The sequence below is a fragment of the Ammodytes marinus genome (assembly GCF_949987685.1).
Source record: "Ammodytes marinus genome assembly, chromosome: 20".
Classification (NCBI taxonomy): domain Eukaryota; kingdom Metazoa; phylum Chordata; class Actinopteri; order Uranoscopiformes; family Ammodytidae; genus Ammodytes; species Ammodytes marinus.
The window spans coordinates 17,393,356-17,411,460 of NC_137224.1; the positions used below are offsets into that span (position 1 = coordinate 17,393,356).

At 41.9% G+C, this 18,105-nt stretch overlaps 1 protein-coding gene across 1 annotated transcript in view; it reads right to left on the reverse strand.

Moving 5' to 3' along the window:
- spata20 (spermatogenesis associated 20) overlaps positions 1-18,105 on the reverse strand; it is a 48,052-nt gene that overhangs the window by 29,400 nt on the left and 547 nt on the right. The window contains exons 2-12 of the mRNA XM_080048957.1: positions 16,098-16,226; positions 15,946-16,010; positions 15,586-15,740; positions 14,026-14,169; positions 13,370-13,571; positions 13,075-13,205; positions 12,642-12,746; positions 12,063-12,137; positions 10,124-10,336; positions 9,210-9,402; positions 7,476-7,644 (exon numbers count right to left, since the gene is read on the reverse strand). Of these exons, the coding sequence (XP_079905083.1) occupies positions 7,476-7,644; positions 9,210-9,402; positions 10,124-10,336; positions 12,063-12,137; positions 12,642-12,746; positions 13,075-13,205; positions 13,370-13,571; positions 14,026-14,169; positions 15,586-15,740; positions 15,946-16,010; positions 16,098-16,226 (1,581 nt within the window). The remainder of the gene's footprint in view (positions 1-7,475; positions 7,645-9,209; positions 9,403-10,123; positions 10,337-12,062; positions 12,138-12,641; positions 12,747-13,074; positions 13,206-13,369; positions 13,572-14,025; positions 14,170-15,585; positions 15,741-15,945; positions 16,011-16,097; positions 16,227-18,105) is intronic.

Genomic DNA, 18,105 nt, shown 5'->3' on the forward strand with positions numbered 1-18,105 from the left:
CAGGTTAAATATTTAAATGTTTTGGGGGATTTTCCAATCACACAGGGGACCTACACTATATTGCCAAAAGTATTCACTCACCCTTCCCGTACACTTTTGGCAATAAAATGTATATTAATGTTGAAAAAACCAAGAAAAAATTAAATTTAGCAAAATAGCTGACATTTAAGTGGGATTTTTTTTTCAGTTACGTCAACCTCAAACCAACAACAAGCCACTAATGGCCTCCCAGCACCCCCCTTCCAATTCCCACAATGGCACACCGTCTGGGTGAGTGCAGGGGGACGGACGGTGACAGGTGGCCATATGCAGTCAGTGTCAGACGAGCCTTGGCGGTCAAGAGGCTGAAAGCGGAGGTGGCTTTGGAGTAGAGATGAAGTCCATGATGACTTTGAGAGGTCAGGAATCAAATATAGGCCTATCTCAACCAGACAGACAGAGGTAGACTAGTCCAAAGGAGACAACAAGCACTTTTGACTTGCACTGCACAGGACATGGACAGTTCAATGTAAATCCAAAGGGGAAAAATTTAATTGGAATTTGACATCATGACAAAAGAAGCTAAGAATCTATAAAATGACCAAGAATCCACAGATATGCTAAGAGCTCTGAGACTGATATTTGAATGATGGAGAAGGTAAAAGGTCAAGGGATCACAACCTCCATTGATAAATCAAAAGAGAATCTAATAGAAGTGGTTGTAAGGAGCTCATTGTCAGAGAATGGATAATTAAATTAACCAAAGCTGCCAAAAAAAATACATTTTGTATTGTATCTCGTAAAACTGAAACGAATCATAAATGTCCCATCTGCGGGGCTTTTTCAGTCCAGCTTGGGTTGCGTTCCGAATCGCATACTTTCTACTATATAGTATGTAGAAAAAAGATTTAGGATGTCCCGATTCTTGTGGCCAGATTTAGGATGGTTAGAAGTACCCGGATGTTCTACTTCATGCGGCCAAGATTGTTAGTGTTGAAAACTGCATCCTATTTGGGCAATTCTGACCCACAATCCAATGCGCACGTGAAGTGACGTCACATCGACGAAGCCTCCATATGAAAACAAACGGGGATGCGACGGATATAAAAGCAAGAGGCAAGATCAAGGCGCAATGTTATGAGAGTAAAAGTATGTCCCAATAGTATGCCTACTGCATCCTTAATAGATTATTTTTATCGTCGGATGTAGAATAGAAAAAAGAAAGAGTATGTGATTCGGAACGCAACCTTAGTTTCCAGATGTGGCGTCCTCTTGCCTTGCCCTTGTACACCAAACCCCTACTGGGGTTATTACTGCCCCCATGTGGTTGGAGAACAGAGAACACCCACAGCAAATGTGACCGGTGATAAGAACCACAGCTTCCTAGTTAACTCAAGAACAAACCAGGATATGCCAAGGTAACACTTATACTTCAGTAGTGTTTTACAAGCCAAATAACAAGGGGAAACAAAGCAGTTTGGTTCAGTTAGATGGCTTAGCAGATTAACTTTCTAGTTGACTTTTAAATTTTTGATTAAGTTTCCATTTCCCTGAGATTTTTTTATACTATCACAAAAGCAAAATAAATGCAAATGCCTCTGTGAAAAAAGACCCAGCAGCCATTTTTCATTCACACCTTCAATAGCGCGTGTTAATCGAGTCATTTCCCTGAGAGACAAAGATTTAAAACGCCTTGTCAGTCTCCCGTATCACATGCGCTCTGAGACAGTTTTATTATAATAGCTTCATAATGATTCTCTATACAGATAGACAAGCTACTTCAATTCTCCGCAACTGAATAACGCTTAAAGGGGGAGAGAGAATGCTACTGGGGGGAGATGTGGGTCATATAAACACATCAACTCCCATCATTTTTTCCCAACAGCCGTGGCCTTTGTGTTCCAGAGTAATTTAATAGGCTCGTCGCTCGTGCTCCGGAATGTATTATTGAACTGCTACGCTGTGCCGTTACAAGTGAAATAACACATAATAATGTCTCATAGAAAACAATAAGAAAGGTGAGCAAGAGAGAGAGAGAGAGAGAGAGCGAGAGAGAGAGAGATTGGAAATACAGATATAAACTGTAAGACACTTAATTGTCTCTTCCCTGTTGGATTTATTATGTAGGAAACGTAGATGCTCTGGTCTGGAGACACCTTGGAATTCAACTCATTCCCATATTTCTCATTTATTGCTATCTGTGGGCCAGCCTGTGTGGTAGTAGTGACACCTAATACGTTGTTGTCTACTGCTTGCCACTGCATACTCTTATCTCAACCTGCCCACTATATCCTTGTTGTAAGACTACAGGATACACTCCTCAAAGGACAGTGTTATGACTTAATATGAAGAAAGGCAAATGTATTGTGTGTGTGTGTGAGTGTATACAAAACCTCCTCCTCCTCCGCTGTGCCGCAGAGCTTCACTTGTTGTCCACAAAAACTATTAAAAACACATCAACGAGCCACGCTGTTGCTCTGGGTGACATCTTCATTAATTACTAGGAACACACACGCACACACACACACTCTCACACACACACACACTGCAGTATATTTTGACTCAACCGATATGCAAGTGTGCAGGTGTTGTGAATACTTGCTGCCACTGCACCAACTAGTTATTAATCTGCAGCTCAAAATAACTCTTGTCTGAGTATCATACACAAAACACCAATATCTCTATTTACGGTAAAAAACTTGTCAGTGAACTATAATTGCTCATTAATAGCACTCGAGGTAAAATATTCAATTAATCATAATATTGATTTGATGTCAAATGGCCCAGCCCTAACACATGCTCCAGGTGTGTTTGTTCATTACTGTTGAGAATAAGGTATGCAAGGTATTAATTATACTGTATGCTAGTGCTGGTACATTCACTCTGTCACCGCAGCAGTTTCATGCAAATTCTATGTGTCTGCTATGAATTCTACTTACACAAAAAGTTCATACTGTTAATTTGTGGTTGTCAATTGTGTACCCATGTGGTGAAATGTGTTGCTGCTCACATTACACAGCAGCGTTGCCCATGGCAGTATTGTGCTCTATTTTTCAATAAACATATTTTCACTCTGCTTCTTTCAAGGCAAAGCTGAACAGCCTCAGGGGGGCCCAGGCTTAAGAGGAGGATCCATACAGATCCAGCTGTGCAAGAGCATCCACAAATAAAGGGGAAGACAGAGAGACTCAATAGAATAATTGAAAAACATGGCCACCATTACAAACACAATATATGAAAGGCGTTGTAGTATTGAGGCGTCTTATGTTCCAGTTGTAACCCCCCCATTGCATATTCCAATGGTAGCAGCAGGGATGGATACAACGTTTTGGTAATGTTAACTTCTTTTTCCATGCCAATTAAGCCCCACTAAATTGAAACGTAATTGAATTGATACACACATGTGCAAGGACCCCAAACCCAGGGTGCGAGTTATTGATATTAAAATGTGCACACACTTTAAAATCCATAACATGCACCTCTACCATACACACCAACAAGTGTGTCCCAATTGTATGACATGCAAACCAGCTACTTTCTATGATCAGCTGTAGTATTAAGAATAATAAAAAAGAAAGAGTGTGCCTCGAATTCGCTAGAACTTGTTTTTTTGGGGCATTAAGATTGTTGATTGTTGGTCCACATCTGGATAAGAATTTAAGGACAAGCAAATAATAGGCAGATACAATGGGGGTCAACATTCAACCTTCAAATAGTGAGTGAAGTGATTAAATGGAATAAGGAATAGTCTGAAAATCAAAACATAACCTGAGAGATACTCTCACACACAAAAAAATGCATGTTGACAAAACTAGTACTAGGAAAATGTATGGGATCAGCTCGTCAACACCTCCGCATCCTATTAACCCAGTTTGTCTCAGCACCTACCATTCCTCCTGGTAAATGAGTCCACAGCCATGTGTATGGAAACTAAACCAGGCGTGAGGGATAAGCAGCCTTGGTAAGCATTCCTAAAGCTGACACCATTCTGAATCGGACAATTATGAATGAGACAGCAGATGTAGAACAAGGCCAGTGATTAAGGCAATGGGTGTGTATCTGTGTGTGTGTGTGTGTGTGTGTGTGTGTGTGTGTGTGTGTGTGTGTGTGTGTGTGTGTGTGTGTGTGTGTGTGTGTGTGTGTGTGTGTGTGTGTGTGTGTGTGTGTGTGTGTGTGTGTGTGTGTGTGTGTGTGTGTGTGTGTGTGTGTGTGTTTGTGTTTAAAATTGTATGCATTTTCATCATGCGTGTTGGGGGTCTCCTGACATATTTTTTTGCTGATTCGGTGGTGTTTGGCACTCACTCATTCACAGCAACTAGGGCACAGGGCTGGCCAACAGAATGAGGACACCTGGACTGGTGTTGTTACAAATCAACAAGGCAGCCAGGCACTGGGAGCTGGTCTGAGCTCATGTTTTGTTAAGGCGAGACCCAGCAGATGCAAAAAAACATAATTTTTTCAAGCACTGGTCAATTTCTAGATTTTTTTCTTATTTGATTCCATACGTGTCTTCTTATATACTAGTATAAATCAAAAGGTCCTGTTTGCGCCTGTACATTTCTCCTATACAACCATCTTTAACAGACATTATCTTAATTAATTTGTTTTTTCAATGTCTGAACCAAAAATCTCAACTTCTAAAGCACCAACATCAACTCAACTTTCCATAATCCATTCCATATGGGACCCATATTGTAATGGGGTTAAATTCAAAAAACACATACAATCAGCAAGAAAAATAATGTATATATTCATTCAACAGGCATCTATAATCCACTTAGCATATGGCCAATCTTGTTTCAAATATACAGTATGATAATGGCTTGACCTGTTGCAAGCTAAACAGGTTACTGCAGTGCATGTAAACGAGTTCTCTGATTTCCTTGCCATAACTTGATTGACCCCAATGGCCTTGTTTCCTGTTTGCATGTAAACACCTAGCACTTAACAGCGACTGCTTATTGTTGCTCTACTATGAAGGGAATCTTTGAGCCTGTTGTTTGAGTTGTTTGAGCCTAAAAAGGTTTAAAAAGGTTTAGCATAACAAAGTGGATGAAATGCTAATTGTAGCATAAGGTACATAGAAGCCATTGTTAAAATACCCTGTTCAATTTGTGTCAACAAGTGATGCTAAGAGACAATACTATGATGAATGGGTTTCTGCTTTGCTCATTCCTGACAAAGCTTTCACACTATTATACTCATTGACGTGTTGCAGGAACATTGCAATGCACAACTAGCGTAATCAGGAAAGAACACACCCGCAAGCTTGAAAATATGAATGTAAAAAAATGCATGTTTAAGTTGTTTTCAATAAAAAAAATTAGCCTTGCAAATGTTGTAGTTGAGAAACAGCGCATGTAAACAGACCTTTGTTCAGAAGAGGACTCCACAGAATACCTGAGGGAATTGTGTACTAAAAGCCCAACCGTGGAAGATATACTGGTTGATTGACCTAACGCAGACTGTGGAAAACTCATTAGTTACAGCTAAACCGTACAAGTGTTTTGTTGTTGTTTTTTACACACAATGGCCCTCATTTATCAAACTTGCGTGGAAACTGGTGCAGATTCTGGCGCAAATACCTCCCTACGCCAGGTATCGCGTGGGATTTATCAAACAGTCGTATCTCGCCAATCTCGGCGTACGCCACGCAATTATTGATAAATGCAGCGGCTGAAAACAATCGTACCACGCCCCTATATTTTCTCAGTTTAGAGGCCTCGCCCAAAGGTTTTGCGACATGGATATGCGCAATACGGCACTTCCCTGAAGTAGAAATTGACAGAATAACAGCGAAAGTAGAAAAAAAAGAGTTTCATTTCGGAGCATTAGCCTACAAGCAGCATCAAATAACGACAGAAGGCAGCAGTTAGGAAGGAAATAACTGCTGCGGTCAACAGCGTTGGTGTTGACTCAAAATCGCCACTAAAAAAAGCGTGTTGCTGTTCTGAAATGCAACCAACTGGGGGTGCGGGGCTGCGGGCATAATATAAGTGGTGGAGGAGAAAAAGACGCACCAACTGTCCGATAATGGTCCCCATAAAATAAATAGAGGTCTGCAGAGATTTGAATGATTAGAATGTATTGGCCCTTTTAGATAGCACTACTCAAAAGGGTTTTAAAAACTAAAAATAACACATTTAGCGTTTTACTGTATGACAGCATGCGCTTGGCACGAGTGGTCAGCCCGGCCGTCAGCTGCACAAGCCGACCCGGCAGCGATCAGCTGTGAGAGCGCCCCCTGTCCTGCTGAGCTGCTCCACCAGCAGATCGGAAAAACGTGCCGGTTAAGGTGGAAATAAATCGCTCGCTTTAGCATCAATGACACATTAAAAGAGGAACTAACATCTACAAAGTGCGTCAAATAAATAAAATGTTAAGCTGATTGTTGTGCCGTGTATTTTTTTGTATCATAAAGAGCAGTGTAGGCCTACTACATATTTAATACTTAGGCTAACATTTTGAATGAATGCAGCCCCCGTGCCTCAGTGTCCCCCCAGCTGCTCCAAAACGGAGACAACTGCCCTTACGTGTGCGCACTATTGAATCAGCTCTCCTACTCAGTTGCACACCATAAGCTGCTCATTTTTAAGTGATTAATATCTTTATTTCGGTCTTATTTGCACTGCATTTGTATTATCTTCTAATAATTGTCCAACAAAGTCATCGGCTACCCGGCACAGCCTGCACTGCGAGTCTAAGCTGTTTTCAAATTTGCGTACACGAGCTGAGAGCTGGCGTGGGATTTGAGCGTACCCTACGCTCACGTCCATATTGATAAATGCCGAGATTTGCGTGGAGATGTACGTACACCCATTTTTCTGGTCTACGCAAGATTGATAAATGAGGGCCATTGAGAACTGTGGTTATTATCCTGGGGCTTAATCCAACAAGCAAAACTGAAAACCCCACATTCATTCTAAGGAATTGCTTCTGTTTGCTCAGCTATTATAAATGTGTGTGGGTGTGTGTGTGTGTGTGGGGGGGGGGCAGCTGGTATTAAAGCTGGAGTCAGTGATTCTGGAGGATGCTTGTTGAATATCACTTTTGCGTCAAAATCAGTGAATATCTCCTCACAATCCATTATGGCTATATTGCTTGGTGTGCGCTGAAATTCCAGTATTAATATACAGCCTAGGCTCTGTAAACGGATATGTGCCGAGGTGCGAACCAGGTGCGAACGAGCGGAGGGGTAATGACAGGCGGTGGACGATCGATAGTTAAGGTGGGGGGTGTTGTTTAGACTCAACTGTAATGCACTGCAGAGACCCTGCACTGTAAGCTGGCGACATGCCTGTTTACAGAGCCTAGGCTGTGTATTAACACTGGAATCCTTTCAGCGTGCACACCCAGCATGGACTGGTTATGGATCGTGAGGGAGATATTGAATACATTTACAATACAGCTTTCTTTTCTCCAGAATGGCTGACTCCACCTTTTTGTCAAACCTGCTGCCACACGTTTCTCAAAAACTCTCTCTCTCTGGTTCTTACATCTGTTGCACTTCCATCTGGTCTCCACGGTAACAGGAGCGGAGGAGGGTCTCGCGCTCGGCCTCCCACAGGTGCTGCTTGAGGAAGCCGGCAGCCCGCACCGCCCTCTCCAGCAGGGCCTTGTCCCCCTGCGCCGCCCCGACACGCGCGTAGGCCGACAGCATCAAACCTGAGGGGCCAGCCAGTCATTAGCTCTATATGAAAACCCACTGCGGCTCATTTTAAGACATCATGCCCCCTCTCTCTCACTCTCTCTCTCTCTCTCTCTCTCTCTCTACTGACGTACTAATGTATAGCGCAGTCACCGCGGCATATTTCTCAGCTCTTTGAATTCCTTTTCCTTGTTCTCTCTCACTCCTCTATATCCATCCCCTCCTCTCTCTCTCTCTCTTTCCCTCCACTCCCTCTTTCATGTAGCGTATCAAAGGCTGGTTAGTGCACAGCCCGGTCTTCAAAGGACAGGTGATTAATGGAGGGCTTTCTTCATTAGAGTAGTCTCGCGGTCTAATTGGAAAGTTCTCTCCGGATCGCAGAGCCTCATTACCTTTCCATAACGCACTCTGTCTTCTTCTACATGTGTGCTTGTTGCAGTGTGTTTGTGTTGGATTTTCTTTCCTCCAATTAATCACTAAGTAGAAGACAATGCGCTTGACAAACAATGTTGATGGGTGTTGAAATTGACATCACACCACAGCAATACTGCAAAATTAACCCCGGTTATGATCCTACGACTAATGCCTACCGTATACTAGAAGAGTCTGAAAAGAACTTTGAAAAGACTAAAGTCTGAAATGAAAAGGTCTGAAATCAATAAGACACATCTAAAAGGCAATTTGTCATAAGTAAAGAGTTTTTAGTCACAGACTTCAACATGATTATTTCCCATCCTGCTCCGGGGCTAAAAAGTTCAGTCAAACGAAAGATTGACTGGGGTTTTAACTGTGTCCTGCTGCCTGAATGCTTAATTAGCTGATTTGGTTCACCTGGGGAATGGGGTTGGCTCAGGGGATTTGATTGGCTCAGGGGATGTGATTGACAGTTTGCCAATTTCAACAGTGTAAAGGCTGTTACATACTCCGCGAGAAGAAAGAACAAAGTTCTCGGTGACAGAGCTGAGAGAAGAAAATGACGTCATTTTCTTCTCTCAGCTCTTTTTTAGGTGTTCTTGCAGCTTGTTCTCGACACATCACCCGGGCCAAACTTTCTTCTCGCAGCTTGTCCGAGAACTATTGTGTGATTGGTCAGTCTGAAGTCAATGAGGAAAGCGAAGTGAAATCAGCTGGCGCTACTGAGTCAATTACCATGGTAACAATGCGCCGCGGTGAGGAGTTCGGCAGTTGAGTTCTCGTGAAGTATGTAATGTCAGACCAGAAAGAACTTCTCTCAACTCTGTCACCGAGAACTTTGTTCTTTCTTCTCGCGGAGTATGTAACAGCCTTTACAGGTAGTTCAGCAGATAAAATGCACTTGGCAGTCTCTAATCTGTCCCAAGTAAAATATAAACAAGTATACAGTTGCCTTTATCATGTACATGTCATTCCCAATCACTGCAAACACAATTTGGGTTATTAAAGTTTTGAAAAAAATGTAAATGTGCTAATCCCACGTACACATAACAAGGCGATATAACTTTTACAGTCTGAGCACTTACTCCACATTCTCTGACTGGCCTGAGATACTGTACAGTATATTAGCGTAGTAGTTTCCATTGAATTGGTGTAAACTTGTCTTTACCGTTCCAGGAGGCCAACATCTTGGTGTCCAGGTGAGGGCAAGGGCGACTCTTTCTCACTTCCGCCATTTTGGCTCTAGCGGAGGCCAGGAGCTCCTTGACCTTCTCAACACTGATGCCAAAGTGAGCAGCCGTTAACTCCACTGAATAACGCACGATCAGCACATTCTGGCCCTGCAGCTCCCCATGGGGGTCCTGGATTCATACAGGACAGTACAGGGGATAAGAGGGTGCCCACTAAAATGGGTTTTGTATATGGACCAGGTTCAAAAGTTTTAACTGCTGTACGCAAAAAATAAAACAAGAGCTTAATCTACATTACCTCTTCAATTCTTTCACGTTTTCTTTTTGTGTATATACAGTACATTTGTCCAAATAAGACTTTTTCTGAAGTTTAGTTTTTCAACTTCTACATTTCCATCCATTCTTATTGTATCTCTAACTGCAAACTAAATTTGACTGATTGTCAAATTAAATTTGTTGGGGTGCACTGATCCATATTTCTCATTTGCGACATTGTCTTTAATTTTTTCTACACCAGATATCACGGCTGAAACACCCAATTACAGTTTGTTTCTGGACTTGGAACAGGAATGTTTTTTTGTTGAGAATCAGTACCACACTTCGGATATGAATTAAAAGCTCATTATTAGTCAAATAATGTGTACTAACTATATAATTTATACCACAATACAAGTCATGTAACTTGGTTTATTTGGCGAAACCAAGTAATTATACGTAAAATCAGATACCCTGCACCCCCATATAGCCAGAATACATTTATCCTTGTATCATAAGCACTTTTTGTGACAATCTGACTGTGAGATTTGCAGTAGATTCAGACTCTTTCAATCAAATCAACCAAGCAACCAAGCAGTGTCAACAAGTGTCATCAGAACAAAGAAAGCAGGTATACCTGTTCTGGTGCAACATTTCCCAGCTCCTTCACCCCGTAGTGGTGCATGAAAATCTCTGCCAGTGTGGCTGATCCAGTGGTACCGGCCACAACGTCCGGCAATAGTTCCCGAACCTCCGCGGCCGTCCACACACAGAAAGCCCCCTCGCGCTTCTCTGCTCCCCCCGAGGCCGGCACAGAGTCTGCATCCTCTGCACTGTAGAAACCACCACTCTGTGTAACACAATAGAGTAAGGAGAAGGAAAAGAAGTGTACTTTTTTTTTTGTTGGCATTTTTAAGCTTCATTTGACAGTACAGAGTTGAAATGGGGAGACAGAGAGAGAGGGGGAAATGACATGCAGTAAAGGTACACGGGTTGGACTCGAACCCGCAACCACTGCAACGAAGGCTGGAGCCAATATGGTATGCGCTCTATCCACAACGCCACCGGAGCGCTCGAAAAAGAAGTGATATTTAATGGCAAGCTGATTTGACAAAAATGAAAGGAATCATGAGGTATTTAAAAAATGTACAGTAGCTTCCAGGTTTAACAGTAAAAATTATGTTACATCTTTATGTTAACAAATATTAACATAAATATGGCTATGAAAGTGGCCTTAAGAAAAATGCATCTAGATACTGTTTGTCAATCATAAAAGTGCATTGCATGGGTGGAGAGATCTTTCAAAACTTTGTTTATGGGTGAAACTGAGATTAGAGACGCAGCTGAGGCCAGTGACGGCTGCATACTAGAATGAGTGCGTTTATGGTGACGGGGGTAAATTGTTTTCCCAGGTTGTCAATCACCTTCCATCTCACATGTACCGCCTGTCTGATTCCGTGTGAATGCACTATTAAGTGAAGACCTAAAATGACAACCCATCAGTGAATCAATCGAAACCTTTTAAGGGAGAGACAACTGCATACGCAATGGTACTTATGTTGGCCCTGAGAGAGAGAGAGCTAAGATGTTTGCCACTTCAAGTGTGGAAATGACAAAAGCGACAGTGATCCCTTAATCAATCACAGCTATTTTAAATGGTCTGATTATACACCATGTTATGTAAGCCCTCTGAGGACCTGTGTAAACCCTGTGAACAAGCTTTTTACAGATCATAATGAGAGCTTGAGTCCCAAAATTTGCCTCGCTAAGGGGAATATCCCAACCCTTGAATGAATGAAAACATACAGTCTATAGCAAATTACCTTTGCGGCGTTAATTCATTAGCGTGTAATTGCATAATAAATCTTGAGGGTATTCAATGATTACAGTGAGTGTGGTTTAAATAGTGTGCCCCGCTCGCTGCTGTGGACTCATTAATCAAACGGGGAAAAAAAGGGGTTGACCCTCATAGGAGAGCAGGGGTTTTAAAAGGCTATTTGTCAACGTGGGTCCCACCCCTTGCCCTGGAGGATGTAAGAAAACATTGAAGTGCACACATACACACAGACACACACACACACACACACACACACACACACACACACACACACACACACACACACACACACACACACACACACACACACACACACACACACACACACACACACACACACACACACACACACACACACACACACACACACACACACACACACACACACACACAAAGGGACACACACATTCATTATCTCCCAATGGAATTAACAGGTAGTGTTTGTGCTTTGTCAGCACTGGATATTACAGACGTTGTGGCAACAGGCTGCAGGGTTTGTTCTGCTTTGTTTTAATTACTTTCTTTTTTTTCAACATGCATTTCTAAAAACTACATCGACACTTGTAGCTTTACCCCAACTTAACTTTTTGTTTATTTCTCTCACCTGGGACACTCCAGACCCTATTAGACTAGTAACACACAATCATGCTCAAATACACACACACACACACACACACACACACACACACACACACACACACACACACATACAGTCCTAACAAGGCTGTAGATGATTCACCTTGTCACTCAGGTCTCTGGAGACGTAAAGCAGTATATCCTTCGCCACATCTGCAAAGAACTGCTCTCCCGATATCTGGCGGGGAAAAATAAAGCACACACCTAGTTAGAGTCATGATTCAACCTAAACATGACCTTAAAAGATGCCAGCGTGTGATTTATATGCAGGGTATTAATTGCAGCATCCAATGTGAAGGGTATGGCTTGCTTCTATAACCTCATTTAACACAAACCTGTATGAATGTGTGTGTGTAGGAATTACAGTACAATTTGCTTCTCTGCTGGTGTCCTAATTAACTTTTTGTTTCTGTCTACTCTGAAAAACAGGCCAAACCGAGTAAACACTATGGCATTCAGACTCTAGTGCTTGTTGCATCATTCAACACTTTCCAGTGAGGTGAAAACGGGTTCACAACTATTTGAAATTGATCCTAAAACCTCAATGGTTGCCAAGTCGCACATTGAGGATTTTCACTGATTATGATGGCGGGAAGCCCTATCAGATTAACAAAGGAGAACGCTACAGACACAATCCCACCCACACACACACACACACACACACACACACACACACACACACCTGGGAGGCGGTTATGTAGGCTACAGCCAGCTGAGCCTGGTCATACAGCATCTTTTCAAAGTGTGGGACATGCCAGGAGGAATCTGTTGAGTAGCGATGAAAGCCCTGCAGAAGAGAGACAGAAAGACGGATATAGGTTGTACTTTCTGGAAACGTAAGCTTCTCTCCTGCAGGCAAACCAGCAAAGCATATCTGACATGGTCTGAAATAATAAGAGCACAATTCATAAAAAAAAAATTATACAAAGAGAAACATACCACCTCTAACTGTTTGCGAGTGTGTCTTTACATAAACAAACTAGGGCTCTGAATAATGATAATTTTCATTATCATTTTATCTGATGACAATCTGCTTTATCAATTAATTGATAATTCATGAAAACCTTTTTGGATTTTTAATTAAACTGATTTTTCATATCAAACCATGTATGAACCTTTGCCACGTGGTCGTGGATGCCCCCCAGGGCCATCATGCGCAGCGTGTGCAGGGCCATCTGAAGAGCCTCGCCCCCGTCTGAGGTGGAGCCATTCACTGACCAGTAAGACATGAGGAACATCAGATTCACTATGGAGACAGAGACAGACACAGAGACAGACACAGAGACAAAGACAGAGAGAGAGAGAGAGAGAGAGAGAGAGAGAGAGAGAGAGAGAGGGTCAGATAAACAGTGACCCAGTATGGCGGAGTCATTTCATGTCCAGTGTGTTGGATGTTGTTCCTTTGTCTACCTGGTGTGGGGAACTTGGGAGCGTCTCTGAAACCTCCATACTCCTCCTCGTAGGAGTGTGCCAGCTGCTTGAAGCAGCGGTTAGCCACGTCCGGGGCCAGGGGAGGACTGTCTCCTGGGTTAGCAGCGACGGCCGTGCCTTTCTTTAGAGATTCAAGGATCCTGTCTCCACTCGACTCCAAAGCAGGACGGTTATTCCGCCACTGAGGATGACAAGTCACACTTATATGTAGGGATGATAAAGATAGTACACCAGGCTGAGAACAAAATATCAATTATAGCTCATGAAATGTGCTGTTTAAAGGTGCCCTATGTAACTTTAGGTGTTTCAGAGAAAAGAAAATAGTCAGGAATATTCCCATAACTGAAGAAACAAATCTTCCTCATAGGAAAACTGGATCCCTGTAACAATGTCTAAAGTTACGTTTTGTACGATTGTAGTTGACAGCAGCAGGGCCGCAAAAAAAATTTGATTTATGATAGAATTTTACAATTCTAAGAATTACACACAATTAACAAATCCCACTCCTCTGAAACTGCATTGTGCACATTTAACTTGGCCAAACACTAGTAAGACATTAATTAAAATAATTTGTAAAAAGGCAAAAGACTGAGAAAAAGATATGTGTTTTAAAACAAAGTCCTGTTGTGTACTACCTGTTCCGTGATTCTGGCGAGAACTGTTTTGAACCCTGGTCGTCTGCCGCTGTCTCTGGGAGGGAAGTAGGTCCCGCCGATGAAAGGTCTCAGGTCAGGGGTCAACCACACACTCATGGGCCAACCTCCGCCTCCACTGGTTGCCTGGAGACATTGGCAAACCAAAAGTAATGAGTAGGGGAGAATGGGATAATATGTCACACGAGTAGGTTGTCACAATCGTTATATCTCGGAACCAGAAGGTGCTGTCTGTTAAATGTTGGTATGTAAATATCCACAACTGGGATCAGAGGTCACCTACATAGTCTTCCTTGGAGTTAGACAGCTGAATTTGAGGTGAGAGGACTGTTAGTGTTTTTCATGTAAAATTGAAAATATTTAGCTCCTCAGTATTTTTCTTCAAGGCTTTTACACAATGGGTTTATAACAAAACACTTGTTACCCTAAAAAAGTGTGAAGGGTAAGCTATAGTTTAGATTGTTTTTAGCAAGCTAATTAGTTGGTTGATGGTTGTTGGCCTTGATGCTAGCAAGAAATTCCAGTTGGGGTTGGTCATCACATTTTTTGGGGGGTTGGTTGTCACATGTTATCCAAAGGGTGCAGCCAGGAAAGGAACCCAATAACAAAAGAAAATGTCAAGCTGTATCCTCACTGACACCCCAGAGAAGGAGAGAATAGAGCAGGAAAGGCAGCTAGCATGCAAAAGAGAAAAAGGGCAACAAAATCAAAACGACCCAGTGCATCCCAAACTAGACCAGTTGCCAAGGCTACTGCACCCCAGTGCACTCCACCCCAGCTGGGGAAGAAGAAACAGAAGAGAAAGAGACAGGAGGAGGAATCTTCATCAGATGAAGAGGATAGTTTGTGTTTGGTTTGTATGGCAACGTTCTCAAGCACCCGTTCAGGGGAGGTAAGGGAGAAGTGTTGTATGTGCAACCAGTGGGCACACAATCTCTGCTTAGTTAGTGAGCAGACCCTACATTTGCCATCACTGTAACTCAGATAGTGTGTGTATCCTAGTTGAGTAGGCTATTATTGTTAGACCTATTTGTTTTGTTCTTTATGTTGTTACATACAGTAGGTTGGTCTTAATATGGATTTCCTTTTTGTTTATTCCTTGCTCATTTTGTGTTAAGATGCATAAAGTTATGTAGGCCTATTTTTCAACTTGACGATGAAATTAAACTTTCAAATTTAGTTCTGCTTTCTTGCCTTCTTTTTAAGATTTTTCCCATTAAGATAACATTGTGACAAACAACCCCATAATGTGTGACAACCGACCCCTTGATGGGGTTGGTTGTCACAATGTGTTAGAGTGTCTTTGATGGTAAATTTCTCCTTTATTACAATAAATTAGAAAAGGTGAGGGGTTCACATTTCAAGCCAACACCTTAAGCTTCAATTTAATGTAGGAATGACTATTGAAAGATGTTTAGGTGATGAGCAATTCTCACTAGAGTAAAAAGTGTGTCTACTTACCCCGGTCCCCCCTATTAGCAGAAAAAAAAGTGGCTTGTGTAAAAAAATATGTTAATATGAGCAAACATGTACTACACGCACCTGTACAAAGGTCATGTAGACCTTGTCCACATCCGGCCTCTCCTCACGGTCTAATTTGATGCAGACAAAGTTGTCGCTGAGGATTTTGCCAATTTCCTCGTCTTCGAAAGACTCCCGCTCCATGACATGGCACCAATGGCAGGTGGAGTATCCAACTGATGGTCAGAGAGAAGGACAGATCAAAAAAAAAACTGATCATTTAGATCATGTCTAATCAAATGTGTGAAAGCATACAGTCAGTCAGTATGGAATAATCAAAGTGGATATCATCTCATATCAGAGATATTTAGTAATGTAGTGTGTGAGTGTGTGTGTGCGGGTGTGTGTGTGTGTGTGTGTGTGTTTGTGTGTTTTTTTTACTTGATAAAAAGATTGGTTTGTCTTCATTCTTTGCTTTATCAAAAGCATCTTGTCCCCATGGATACCTGAAATAAACATAACGGTAACACCAGTTTATGTTCATGACATCATATAATAAATGCGTGCAAATCCATGTTTTAAACTGCACTCACCAGTCTACAGGGTTGTATGCGTGTTGTAACAGGTAGGGCGACCTCTCCTTGGCTAACCTGTTGGTGTGTCTGTGTGGGTTGGATGACGGCCCCTCCCCTCCTGACGCCATGCTCATCAAGACAGATGAACTGGACACACAGAATACAGCACGGGGCAGAAATAAACATGAGACGGTGAATGACAATGATAGGTACAAGTTGAAATAGCCATAGTAGTCAATAGCCAATAGTCTGAAGCGTATAGGAACACCTCTAAATAGTTTTGTCCTTTTTTTACAGTTTCATTTGACAAATTAGGCCTTCATCATTTACAGGAGTTCTGACATCACTTTTACAGCATCTTCATAACATAGCCATTGGCGCTGCTGCTGGACACGAACACACACTCTTAAGGCATTTATTAAAAACATGTGCATATTACACAGCAGATGTTTTCATGATGGTAATTAAAGGAATATGTTGCTATTTTTAAATAGTAAACCCTGGGATACGGTATTACTGTATTTTTACCGCAGAAAAGTAGTCTCTGAACAACATTTGGGCATGGATGAGGCTTTCATTGGGTGTAATTGCTGCTTGATGTATTTGTGACATTTGTACTTTCAGAGGAGTGTGTGAAACAGGTTCCTCCTGCACTTGCTGTTTGAGGGTGACCTTTGACATTTGCTTATTCTTGTTATCAGCAGTAGCCCACAGAAGGAGGGAGACATGGCTATTGGTATTGTATTGGCTGGGCACTGGTGACACATCTTACAGACTGTTTGTCTTTTCCTTTTCATTAATTCAAGTTCACATATGACATATTTTAATTAAAGATCTCCTATTATACTACTTTTCTGGTCTTAATTTCTCATTAATGACTCCTATAGAGCAACCTGACACGAATCACAGCACAAAAAAACATGTAGATTTTTGGGAAGCTCTTCCTTTCATCTCAGCGATTTCAGCATTCTCTGTCCACACGCTGCGTTGTGCTTCTCCGCCCTCTCGCCCCCCTCCTGCAAACCCCACTCTGTTGTGATTGGTTAACTTCCTTCCGGAACACTTTCAGCGGTGCACAGGCAGATTTGAGCAGGCAGGTGGGGGCATGGCCGGAGCGTGCCTGAGCACGTTGCAGCATTACCATACATGGAAAAATCCGGATTCTCTACGTAAAGCATCCGGAAGTTTGAACAAGTGAATTCTCGACCGGCGTTCCAAGTGTTTAGTGCTCTGCACAGCCACCCCAGACGGTCAGGAGGGAACACGTGTAAATGCATGTACGTCATTATTTGATACTTTAGTATGGTTAAACATGACTATAAATCATTATAACATCGTTTATAGGTCATAAAAGTCAACAAAAGTAATAGGTCCTCTTTAATGAACAATGGATGATTTGAGCAATCATGTGGGTTAGCCAATTCTGCTTTTATAAATGCTTTATCCTAAATTAGATTTTGAGTATAGAAAATGTATTATTACGTCATCACAAGATGATGCCATTAATTATTATAGCCTAAGTAATGAGCAGAAACAAGCTTTGTTACCTTGTGATAAAGCAGGTTAGATATATGGACCTATAAAGAAAGGTTAGATAGCTTGCTATCCTAGGAAAACCATAGAGGAAAACAGAGGAAATAAAATGTATGACCATGTCCTTTCAGGGCTTCCGTACATGTTGTCTACCATTTAAATATTCCTATATTTAACCCATGAGTTAACCTTCCTTATAGGCATTAAGCTTTGCCTAATACCTCGGAAGCCACGACTGAACACCGTTTCCAATACATTAGACAGTTTATTTAAATTCGGCTGAAATACCTTCAACACATGGACACACAGTTTACATTTGTTTTAAAATGTAGCCCAAAAACACGAATGAAGGTTAACATTAGCATAGGGTGGTCGTGGAGTTACCAGGCAAACTGGTTAGAAATAAATGATAAATGGTTACAAAGAAGCGCTGCTGGTGGCTTGTGTAGTTGAGCCGCATTAAAGTAAGAGGCACAAGGTCCTTAGATAAATG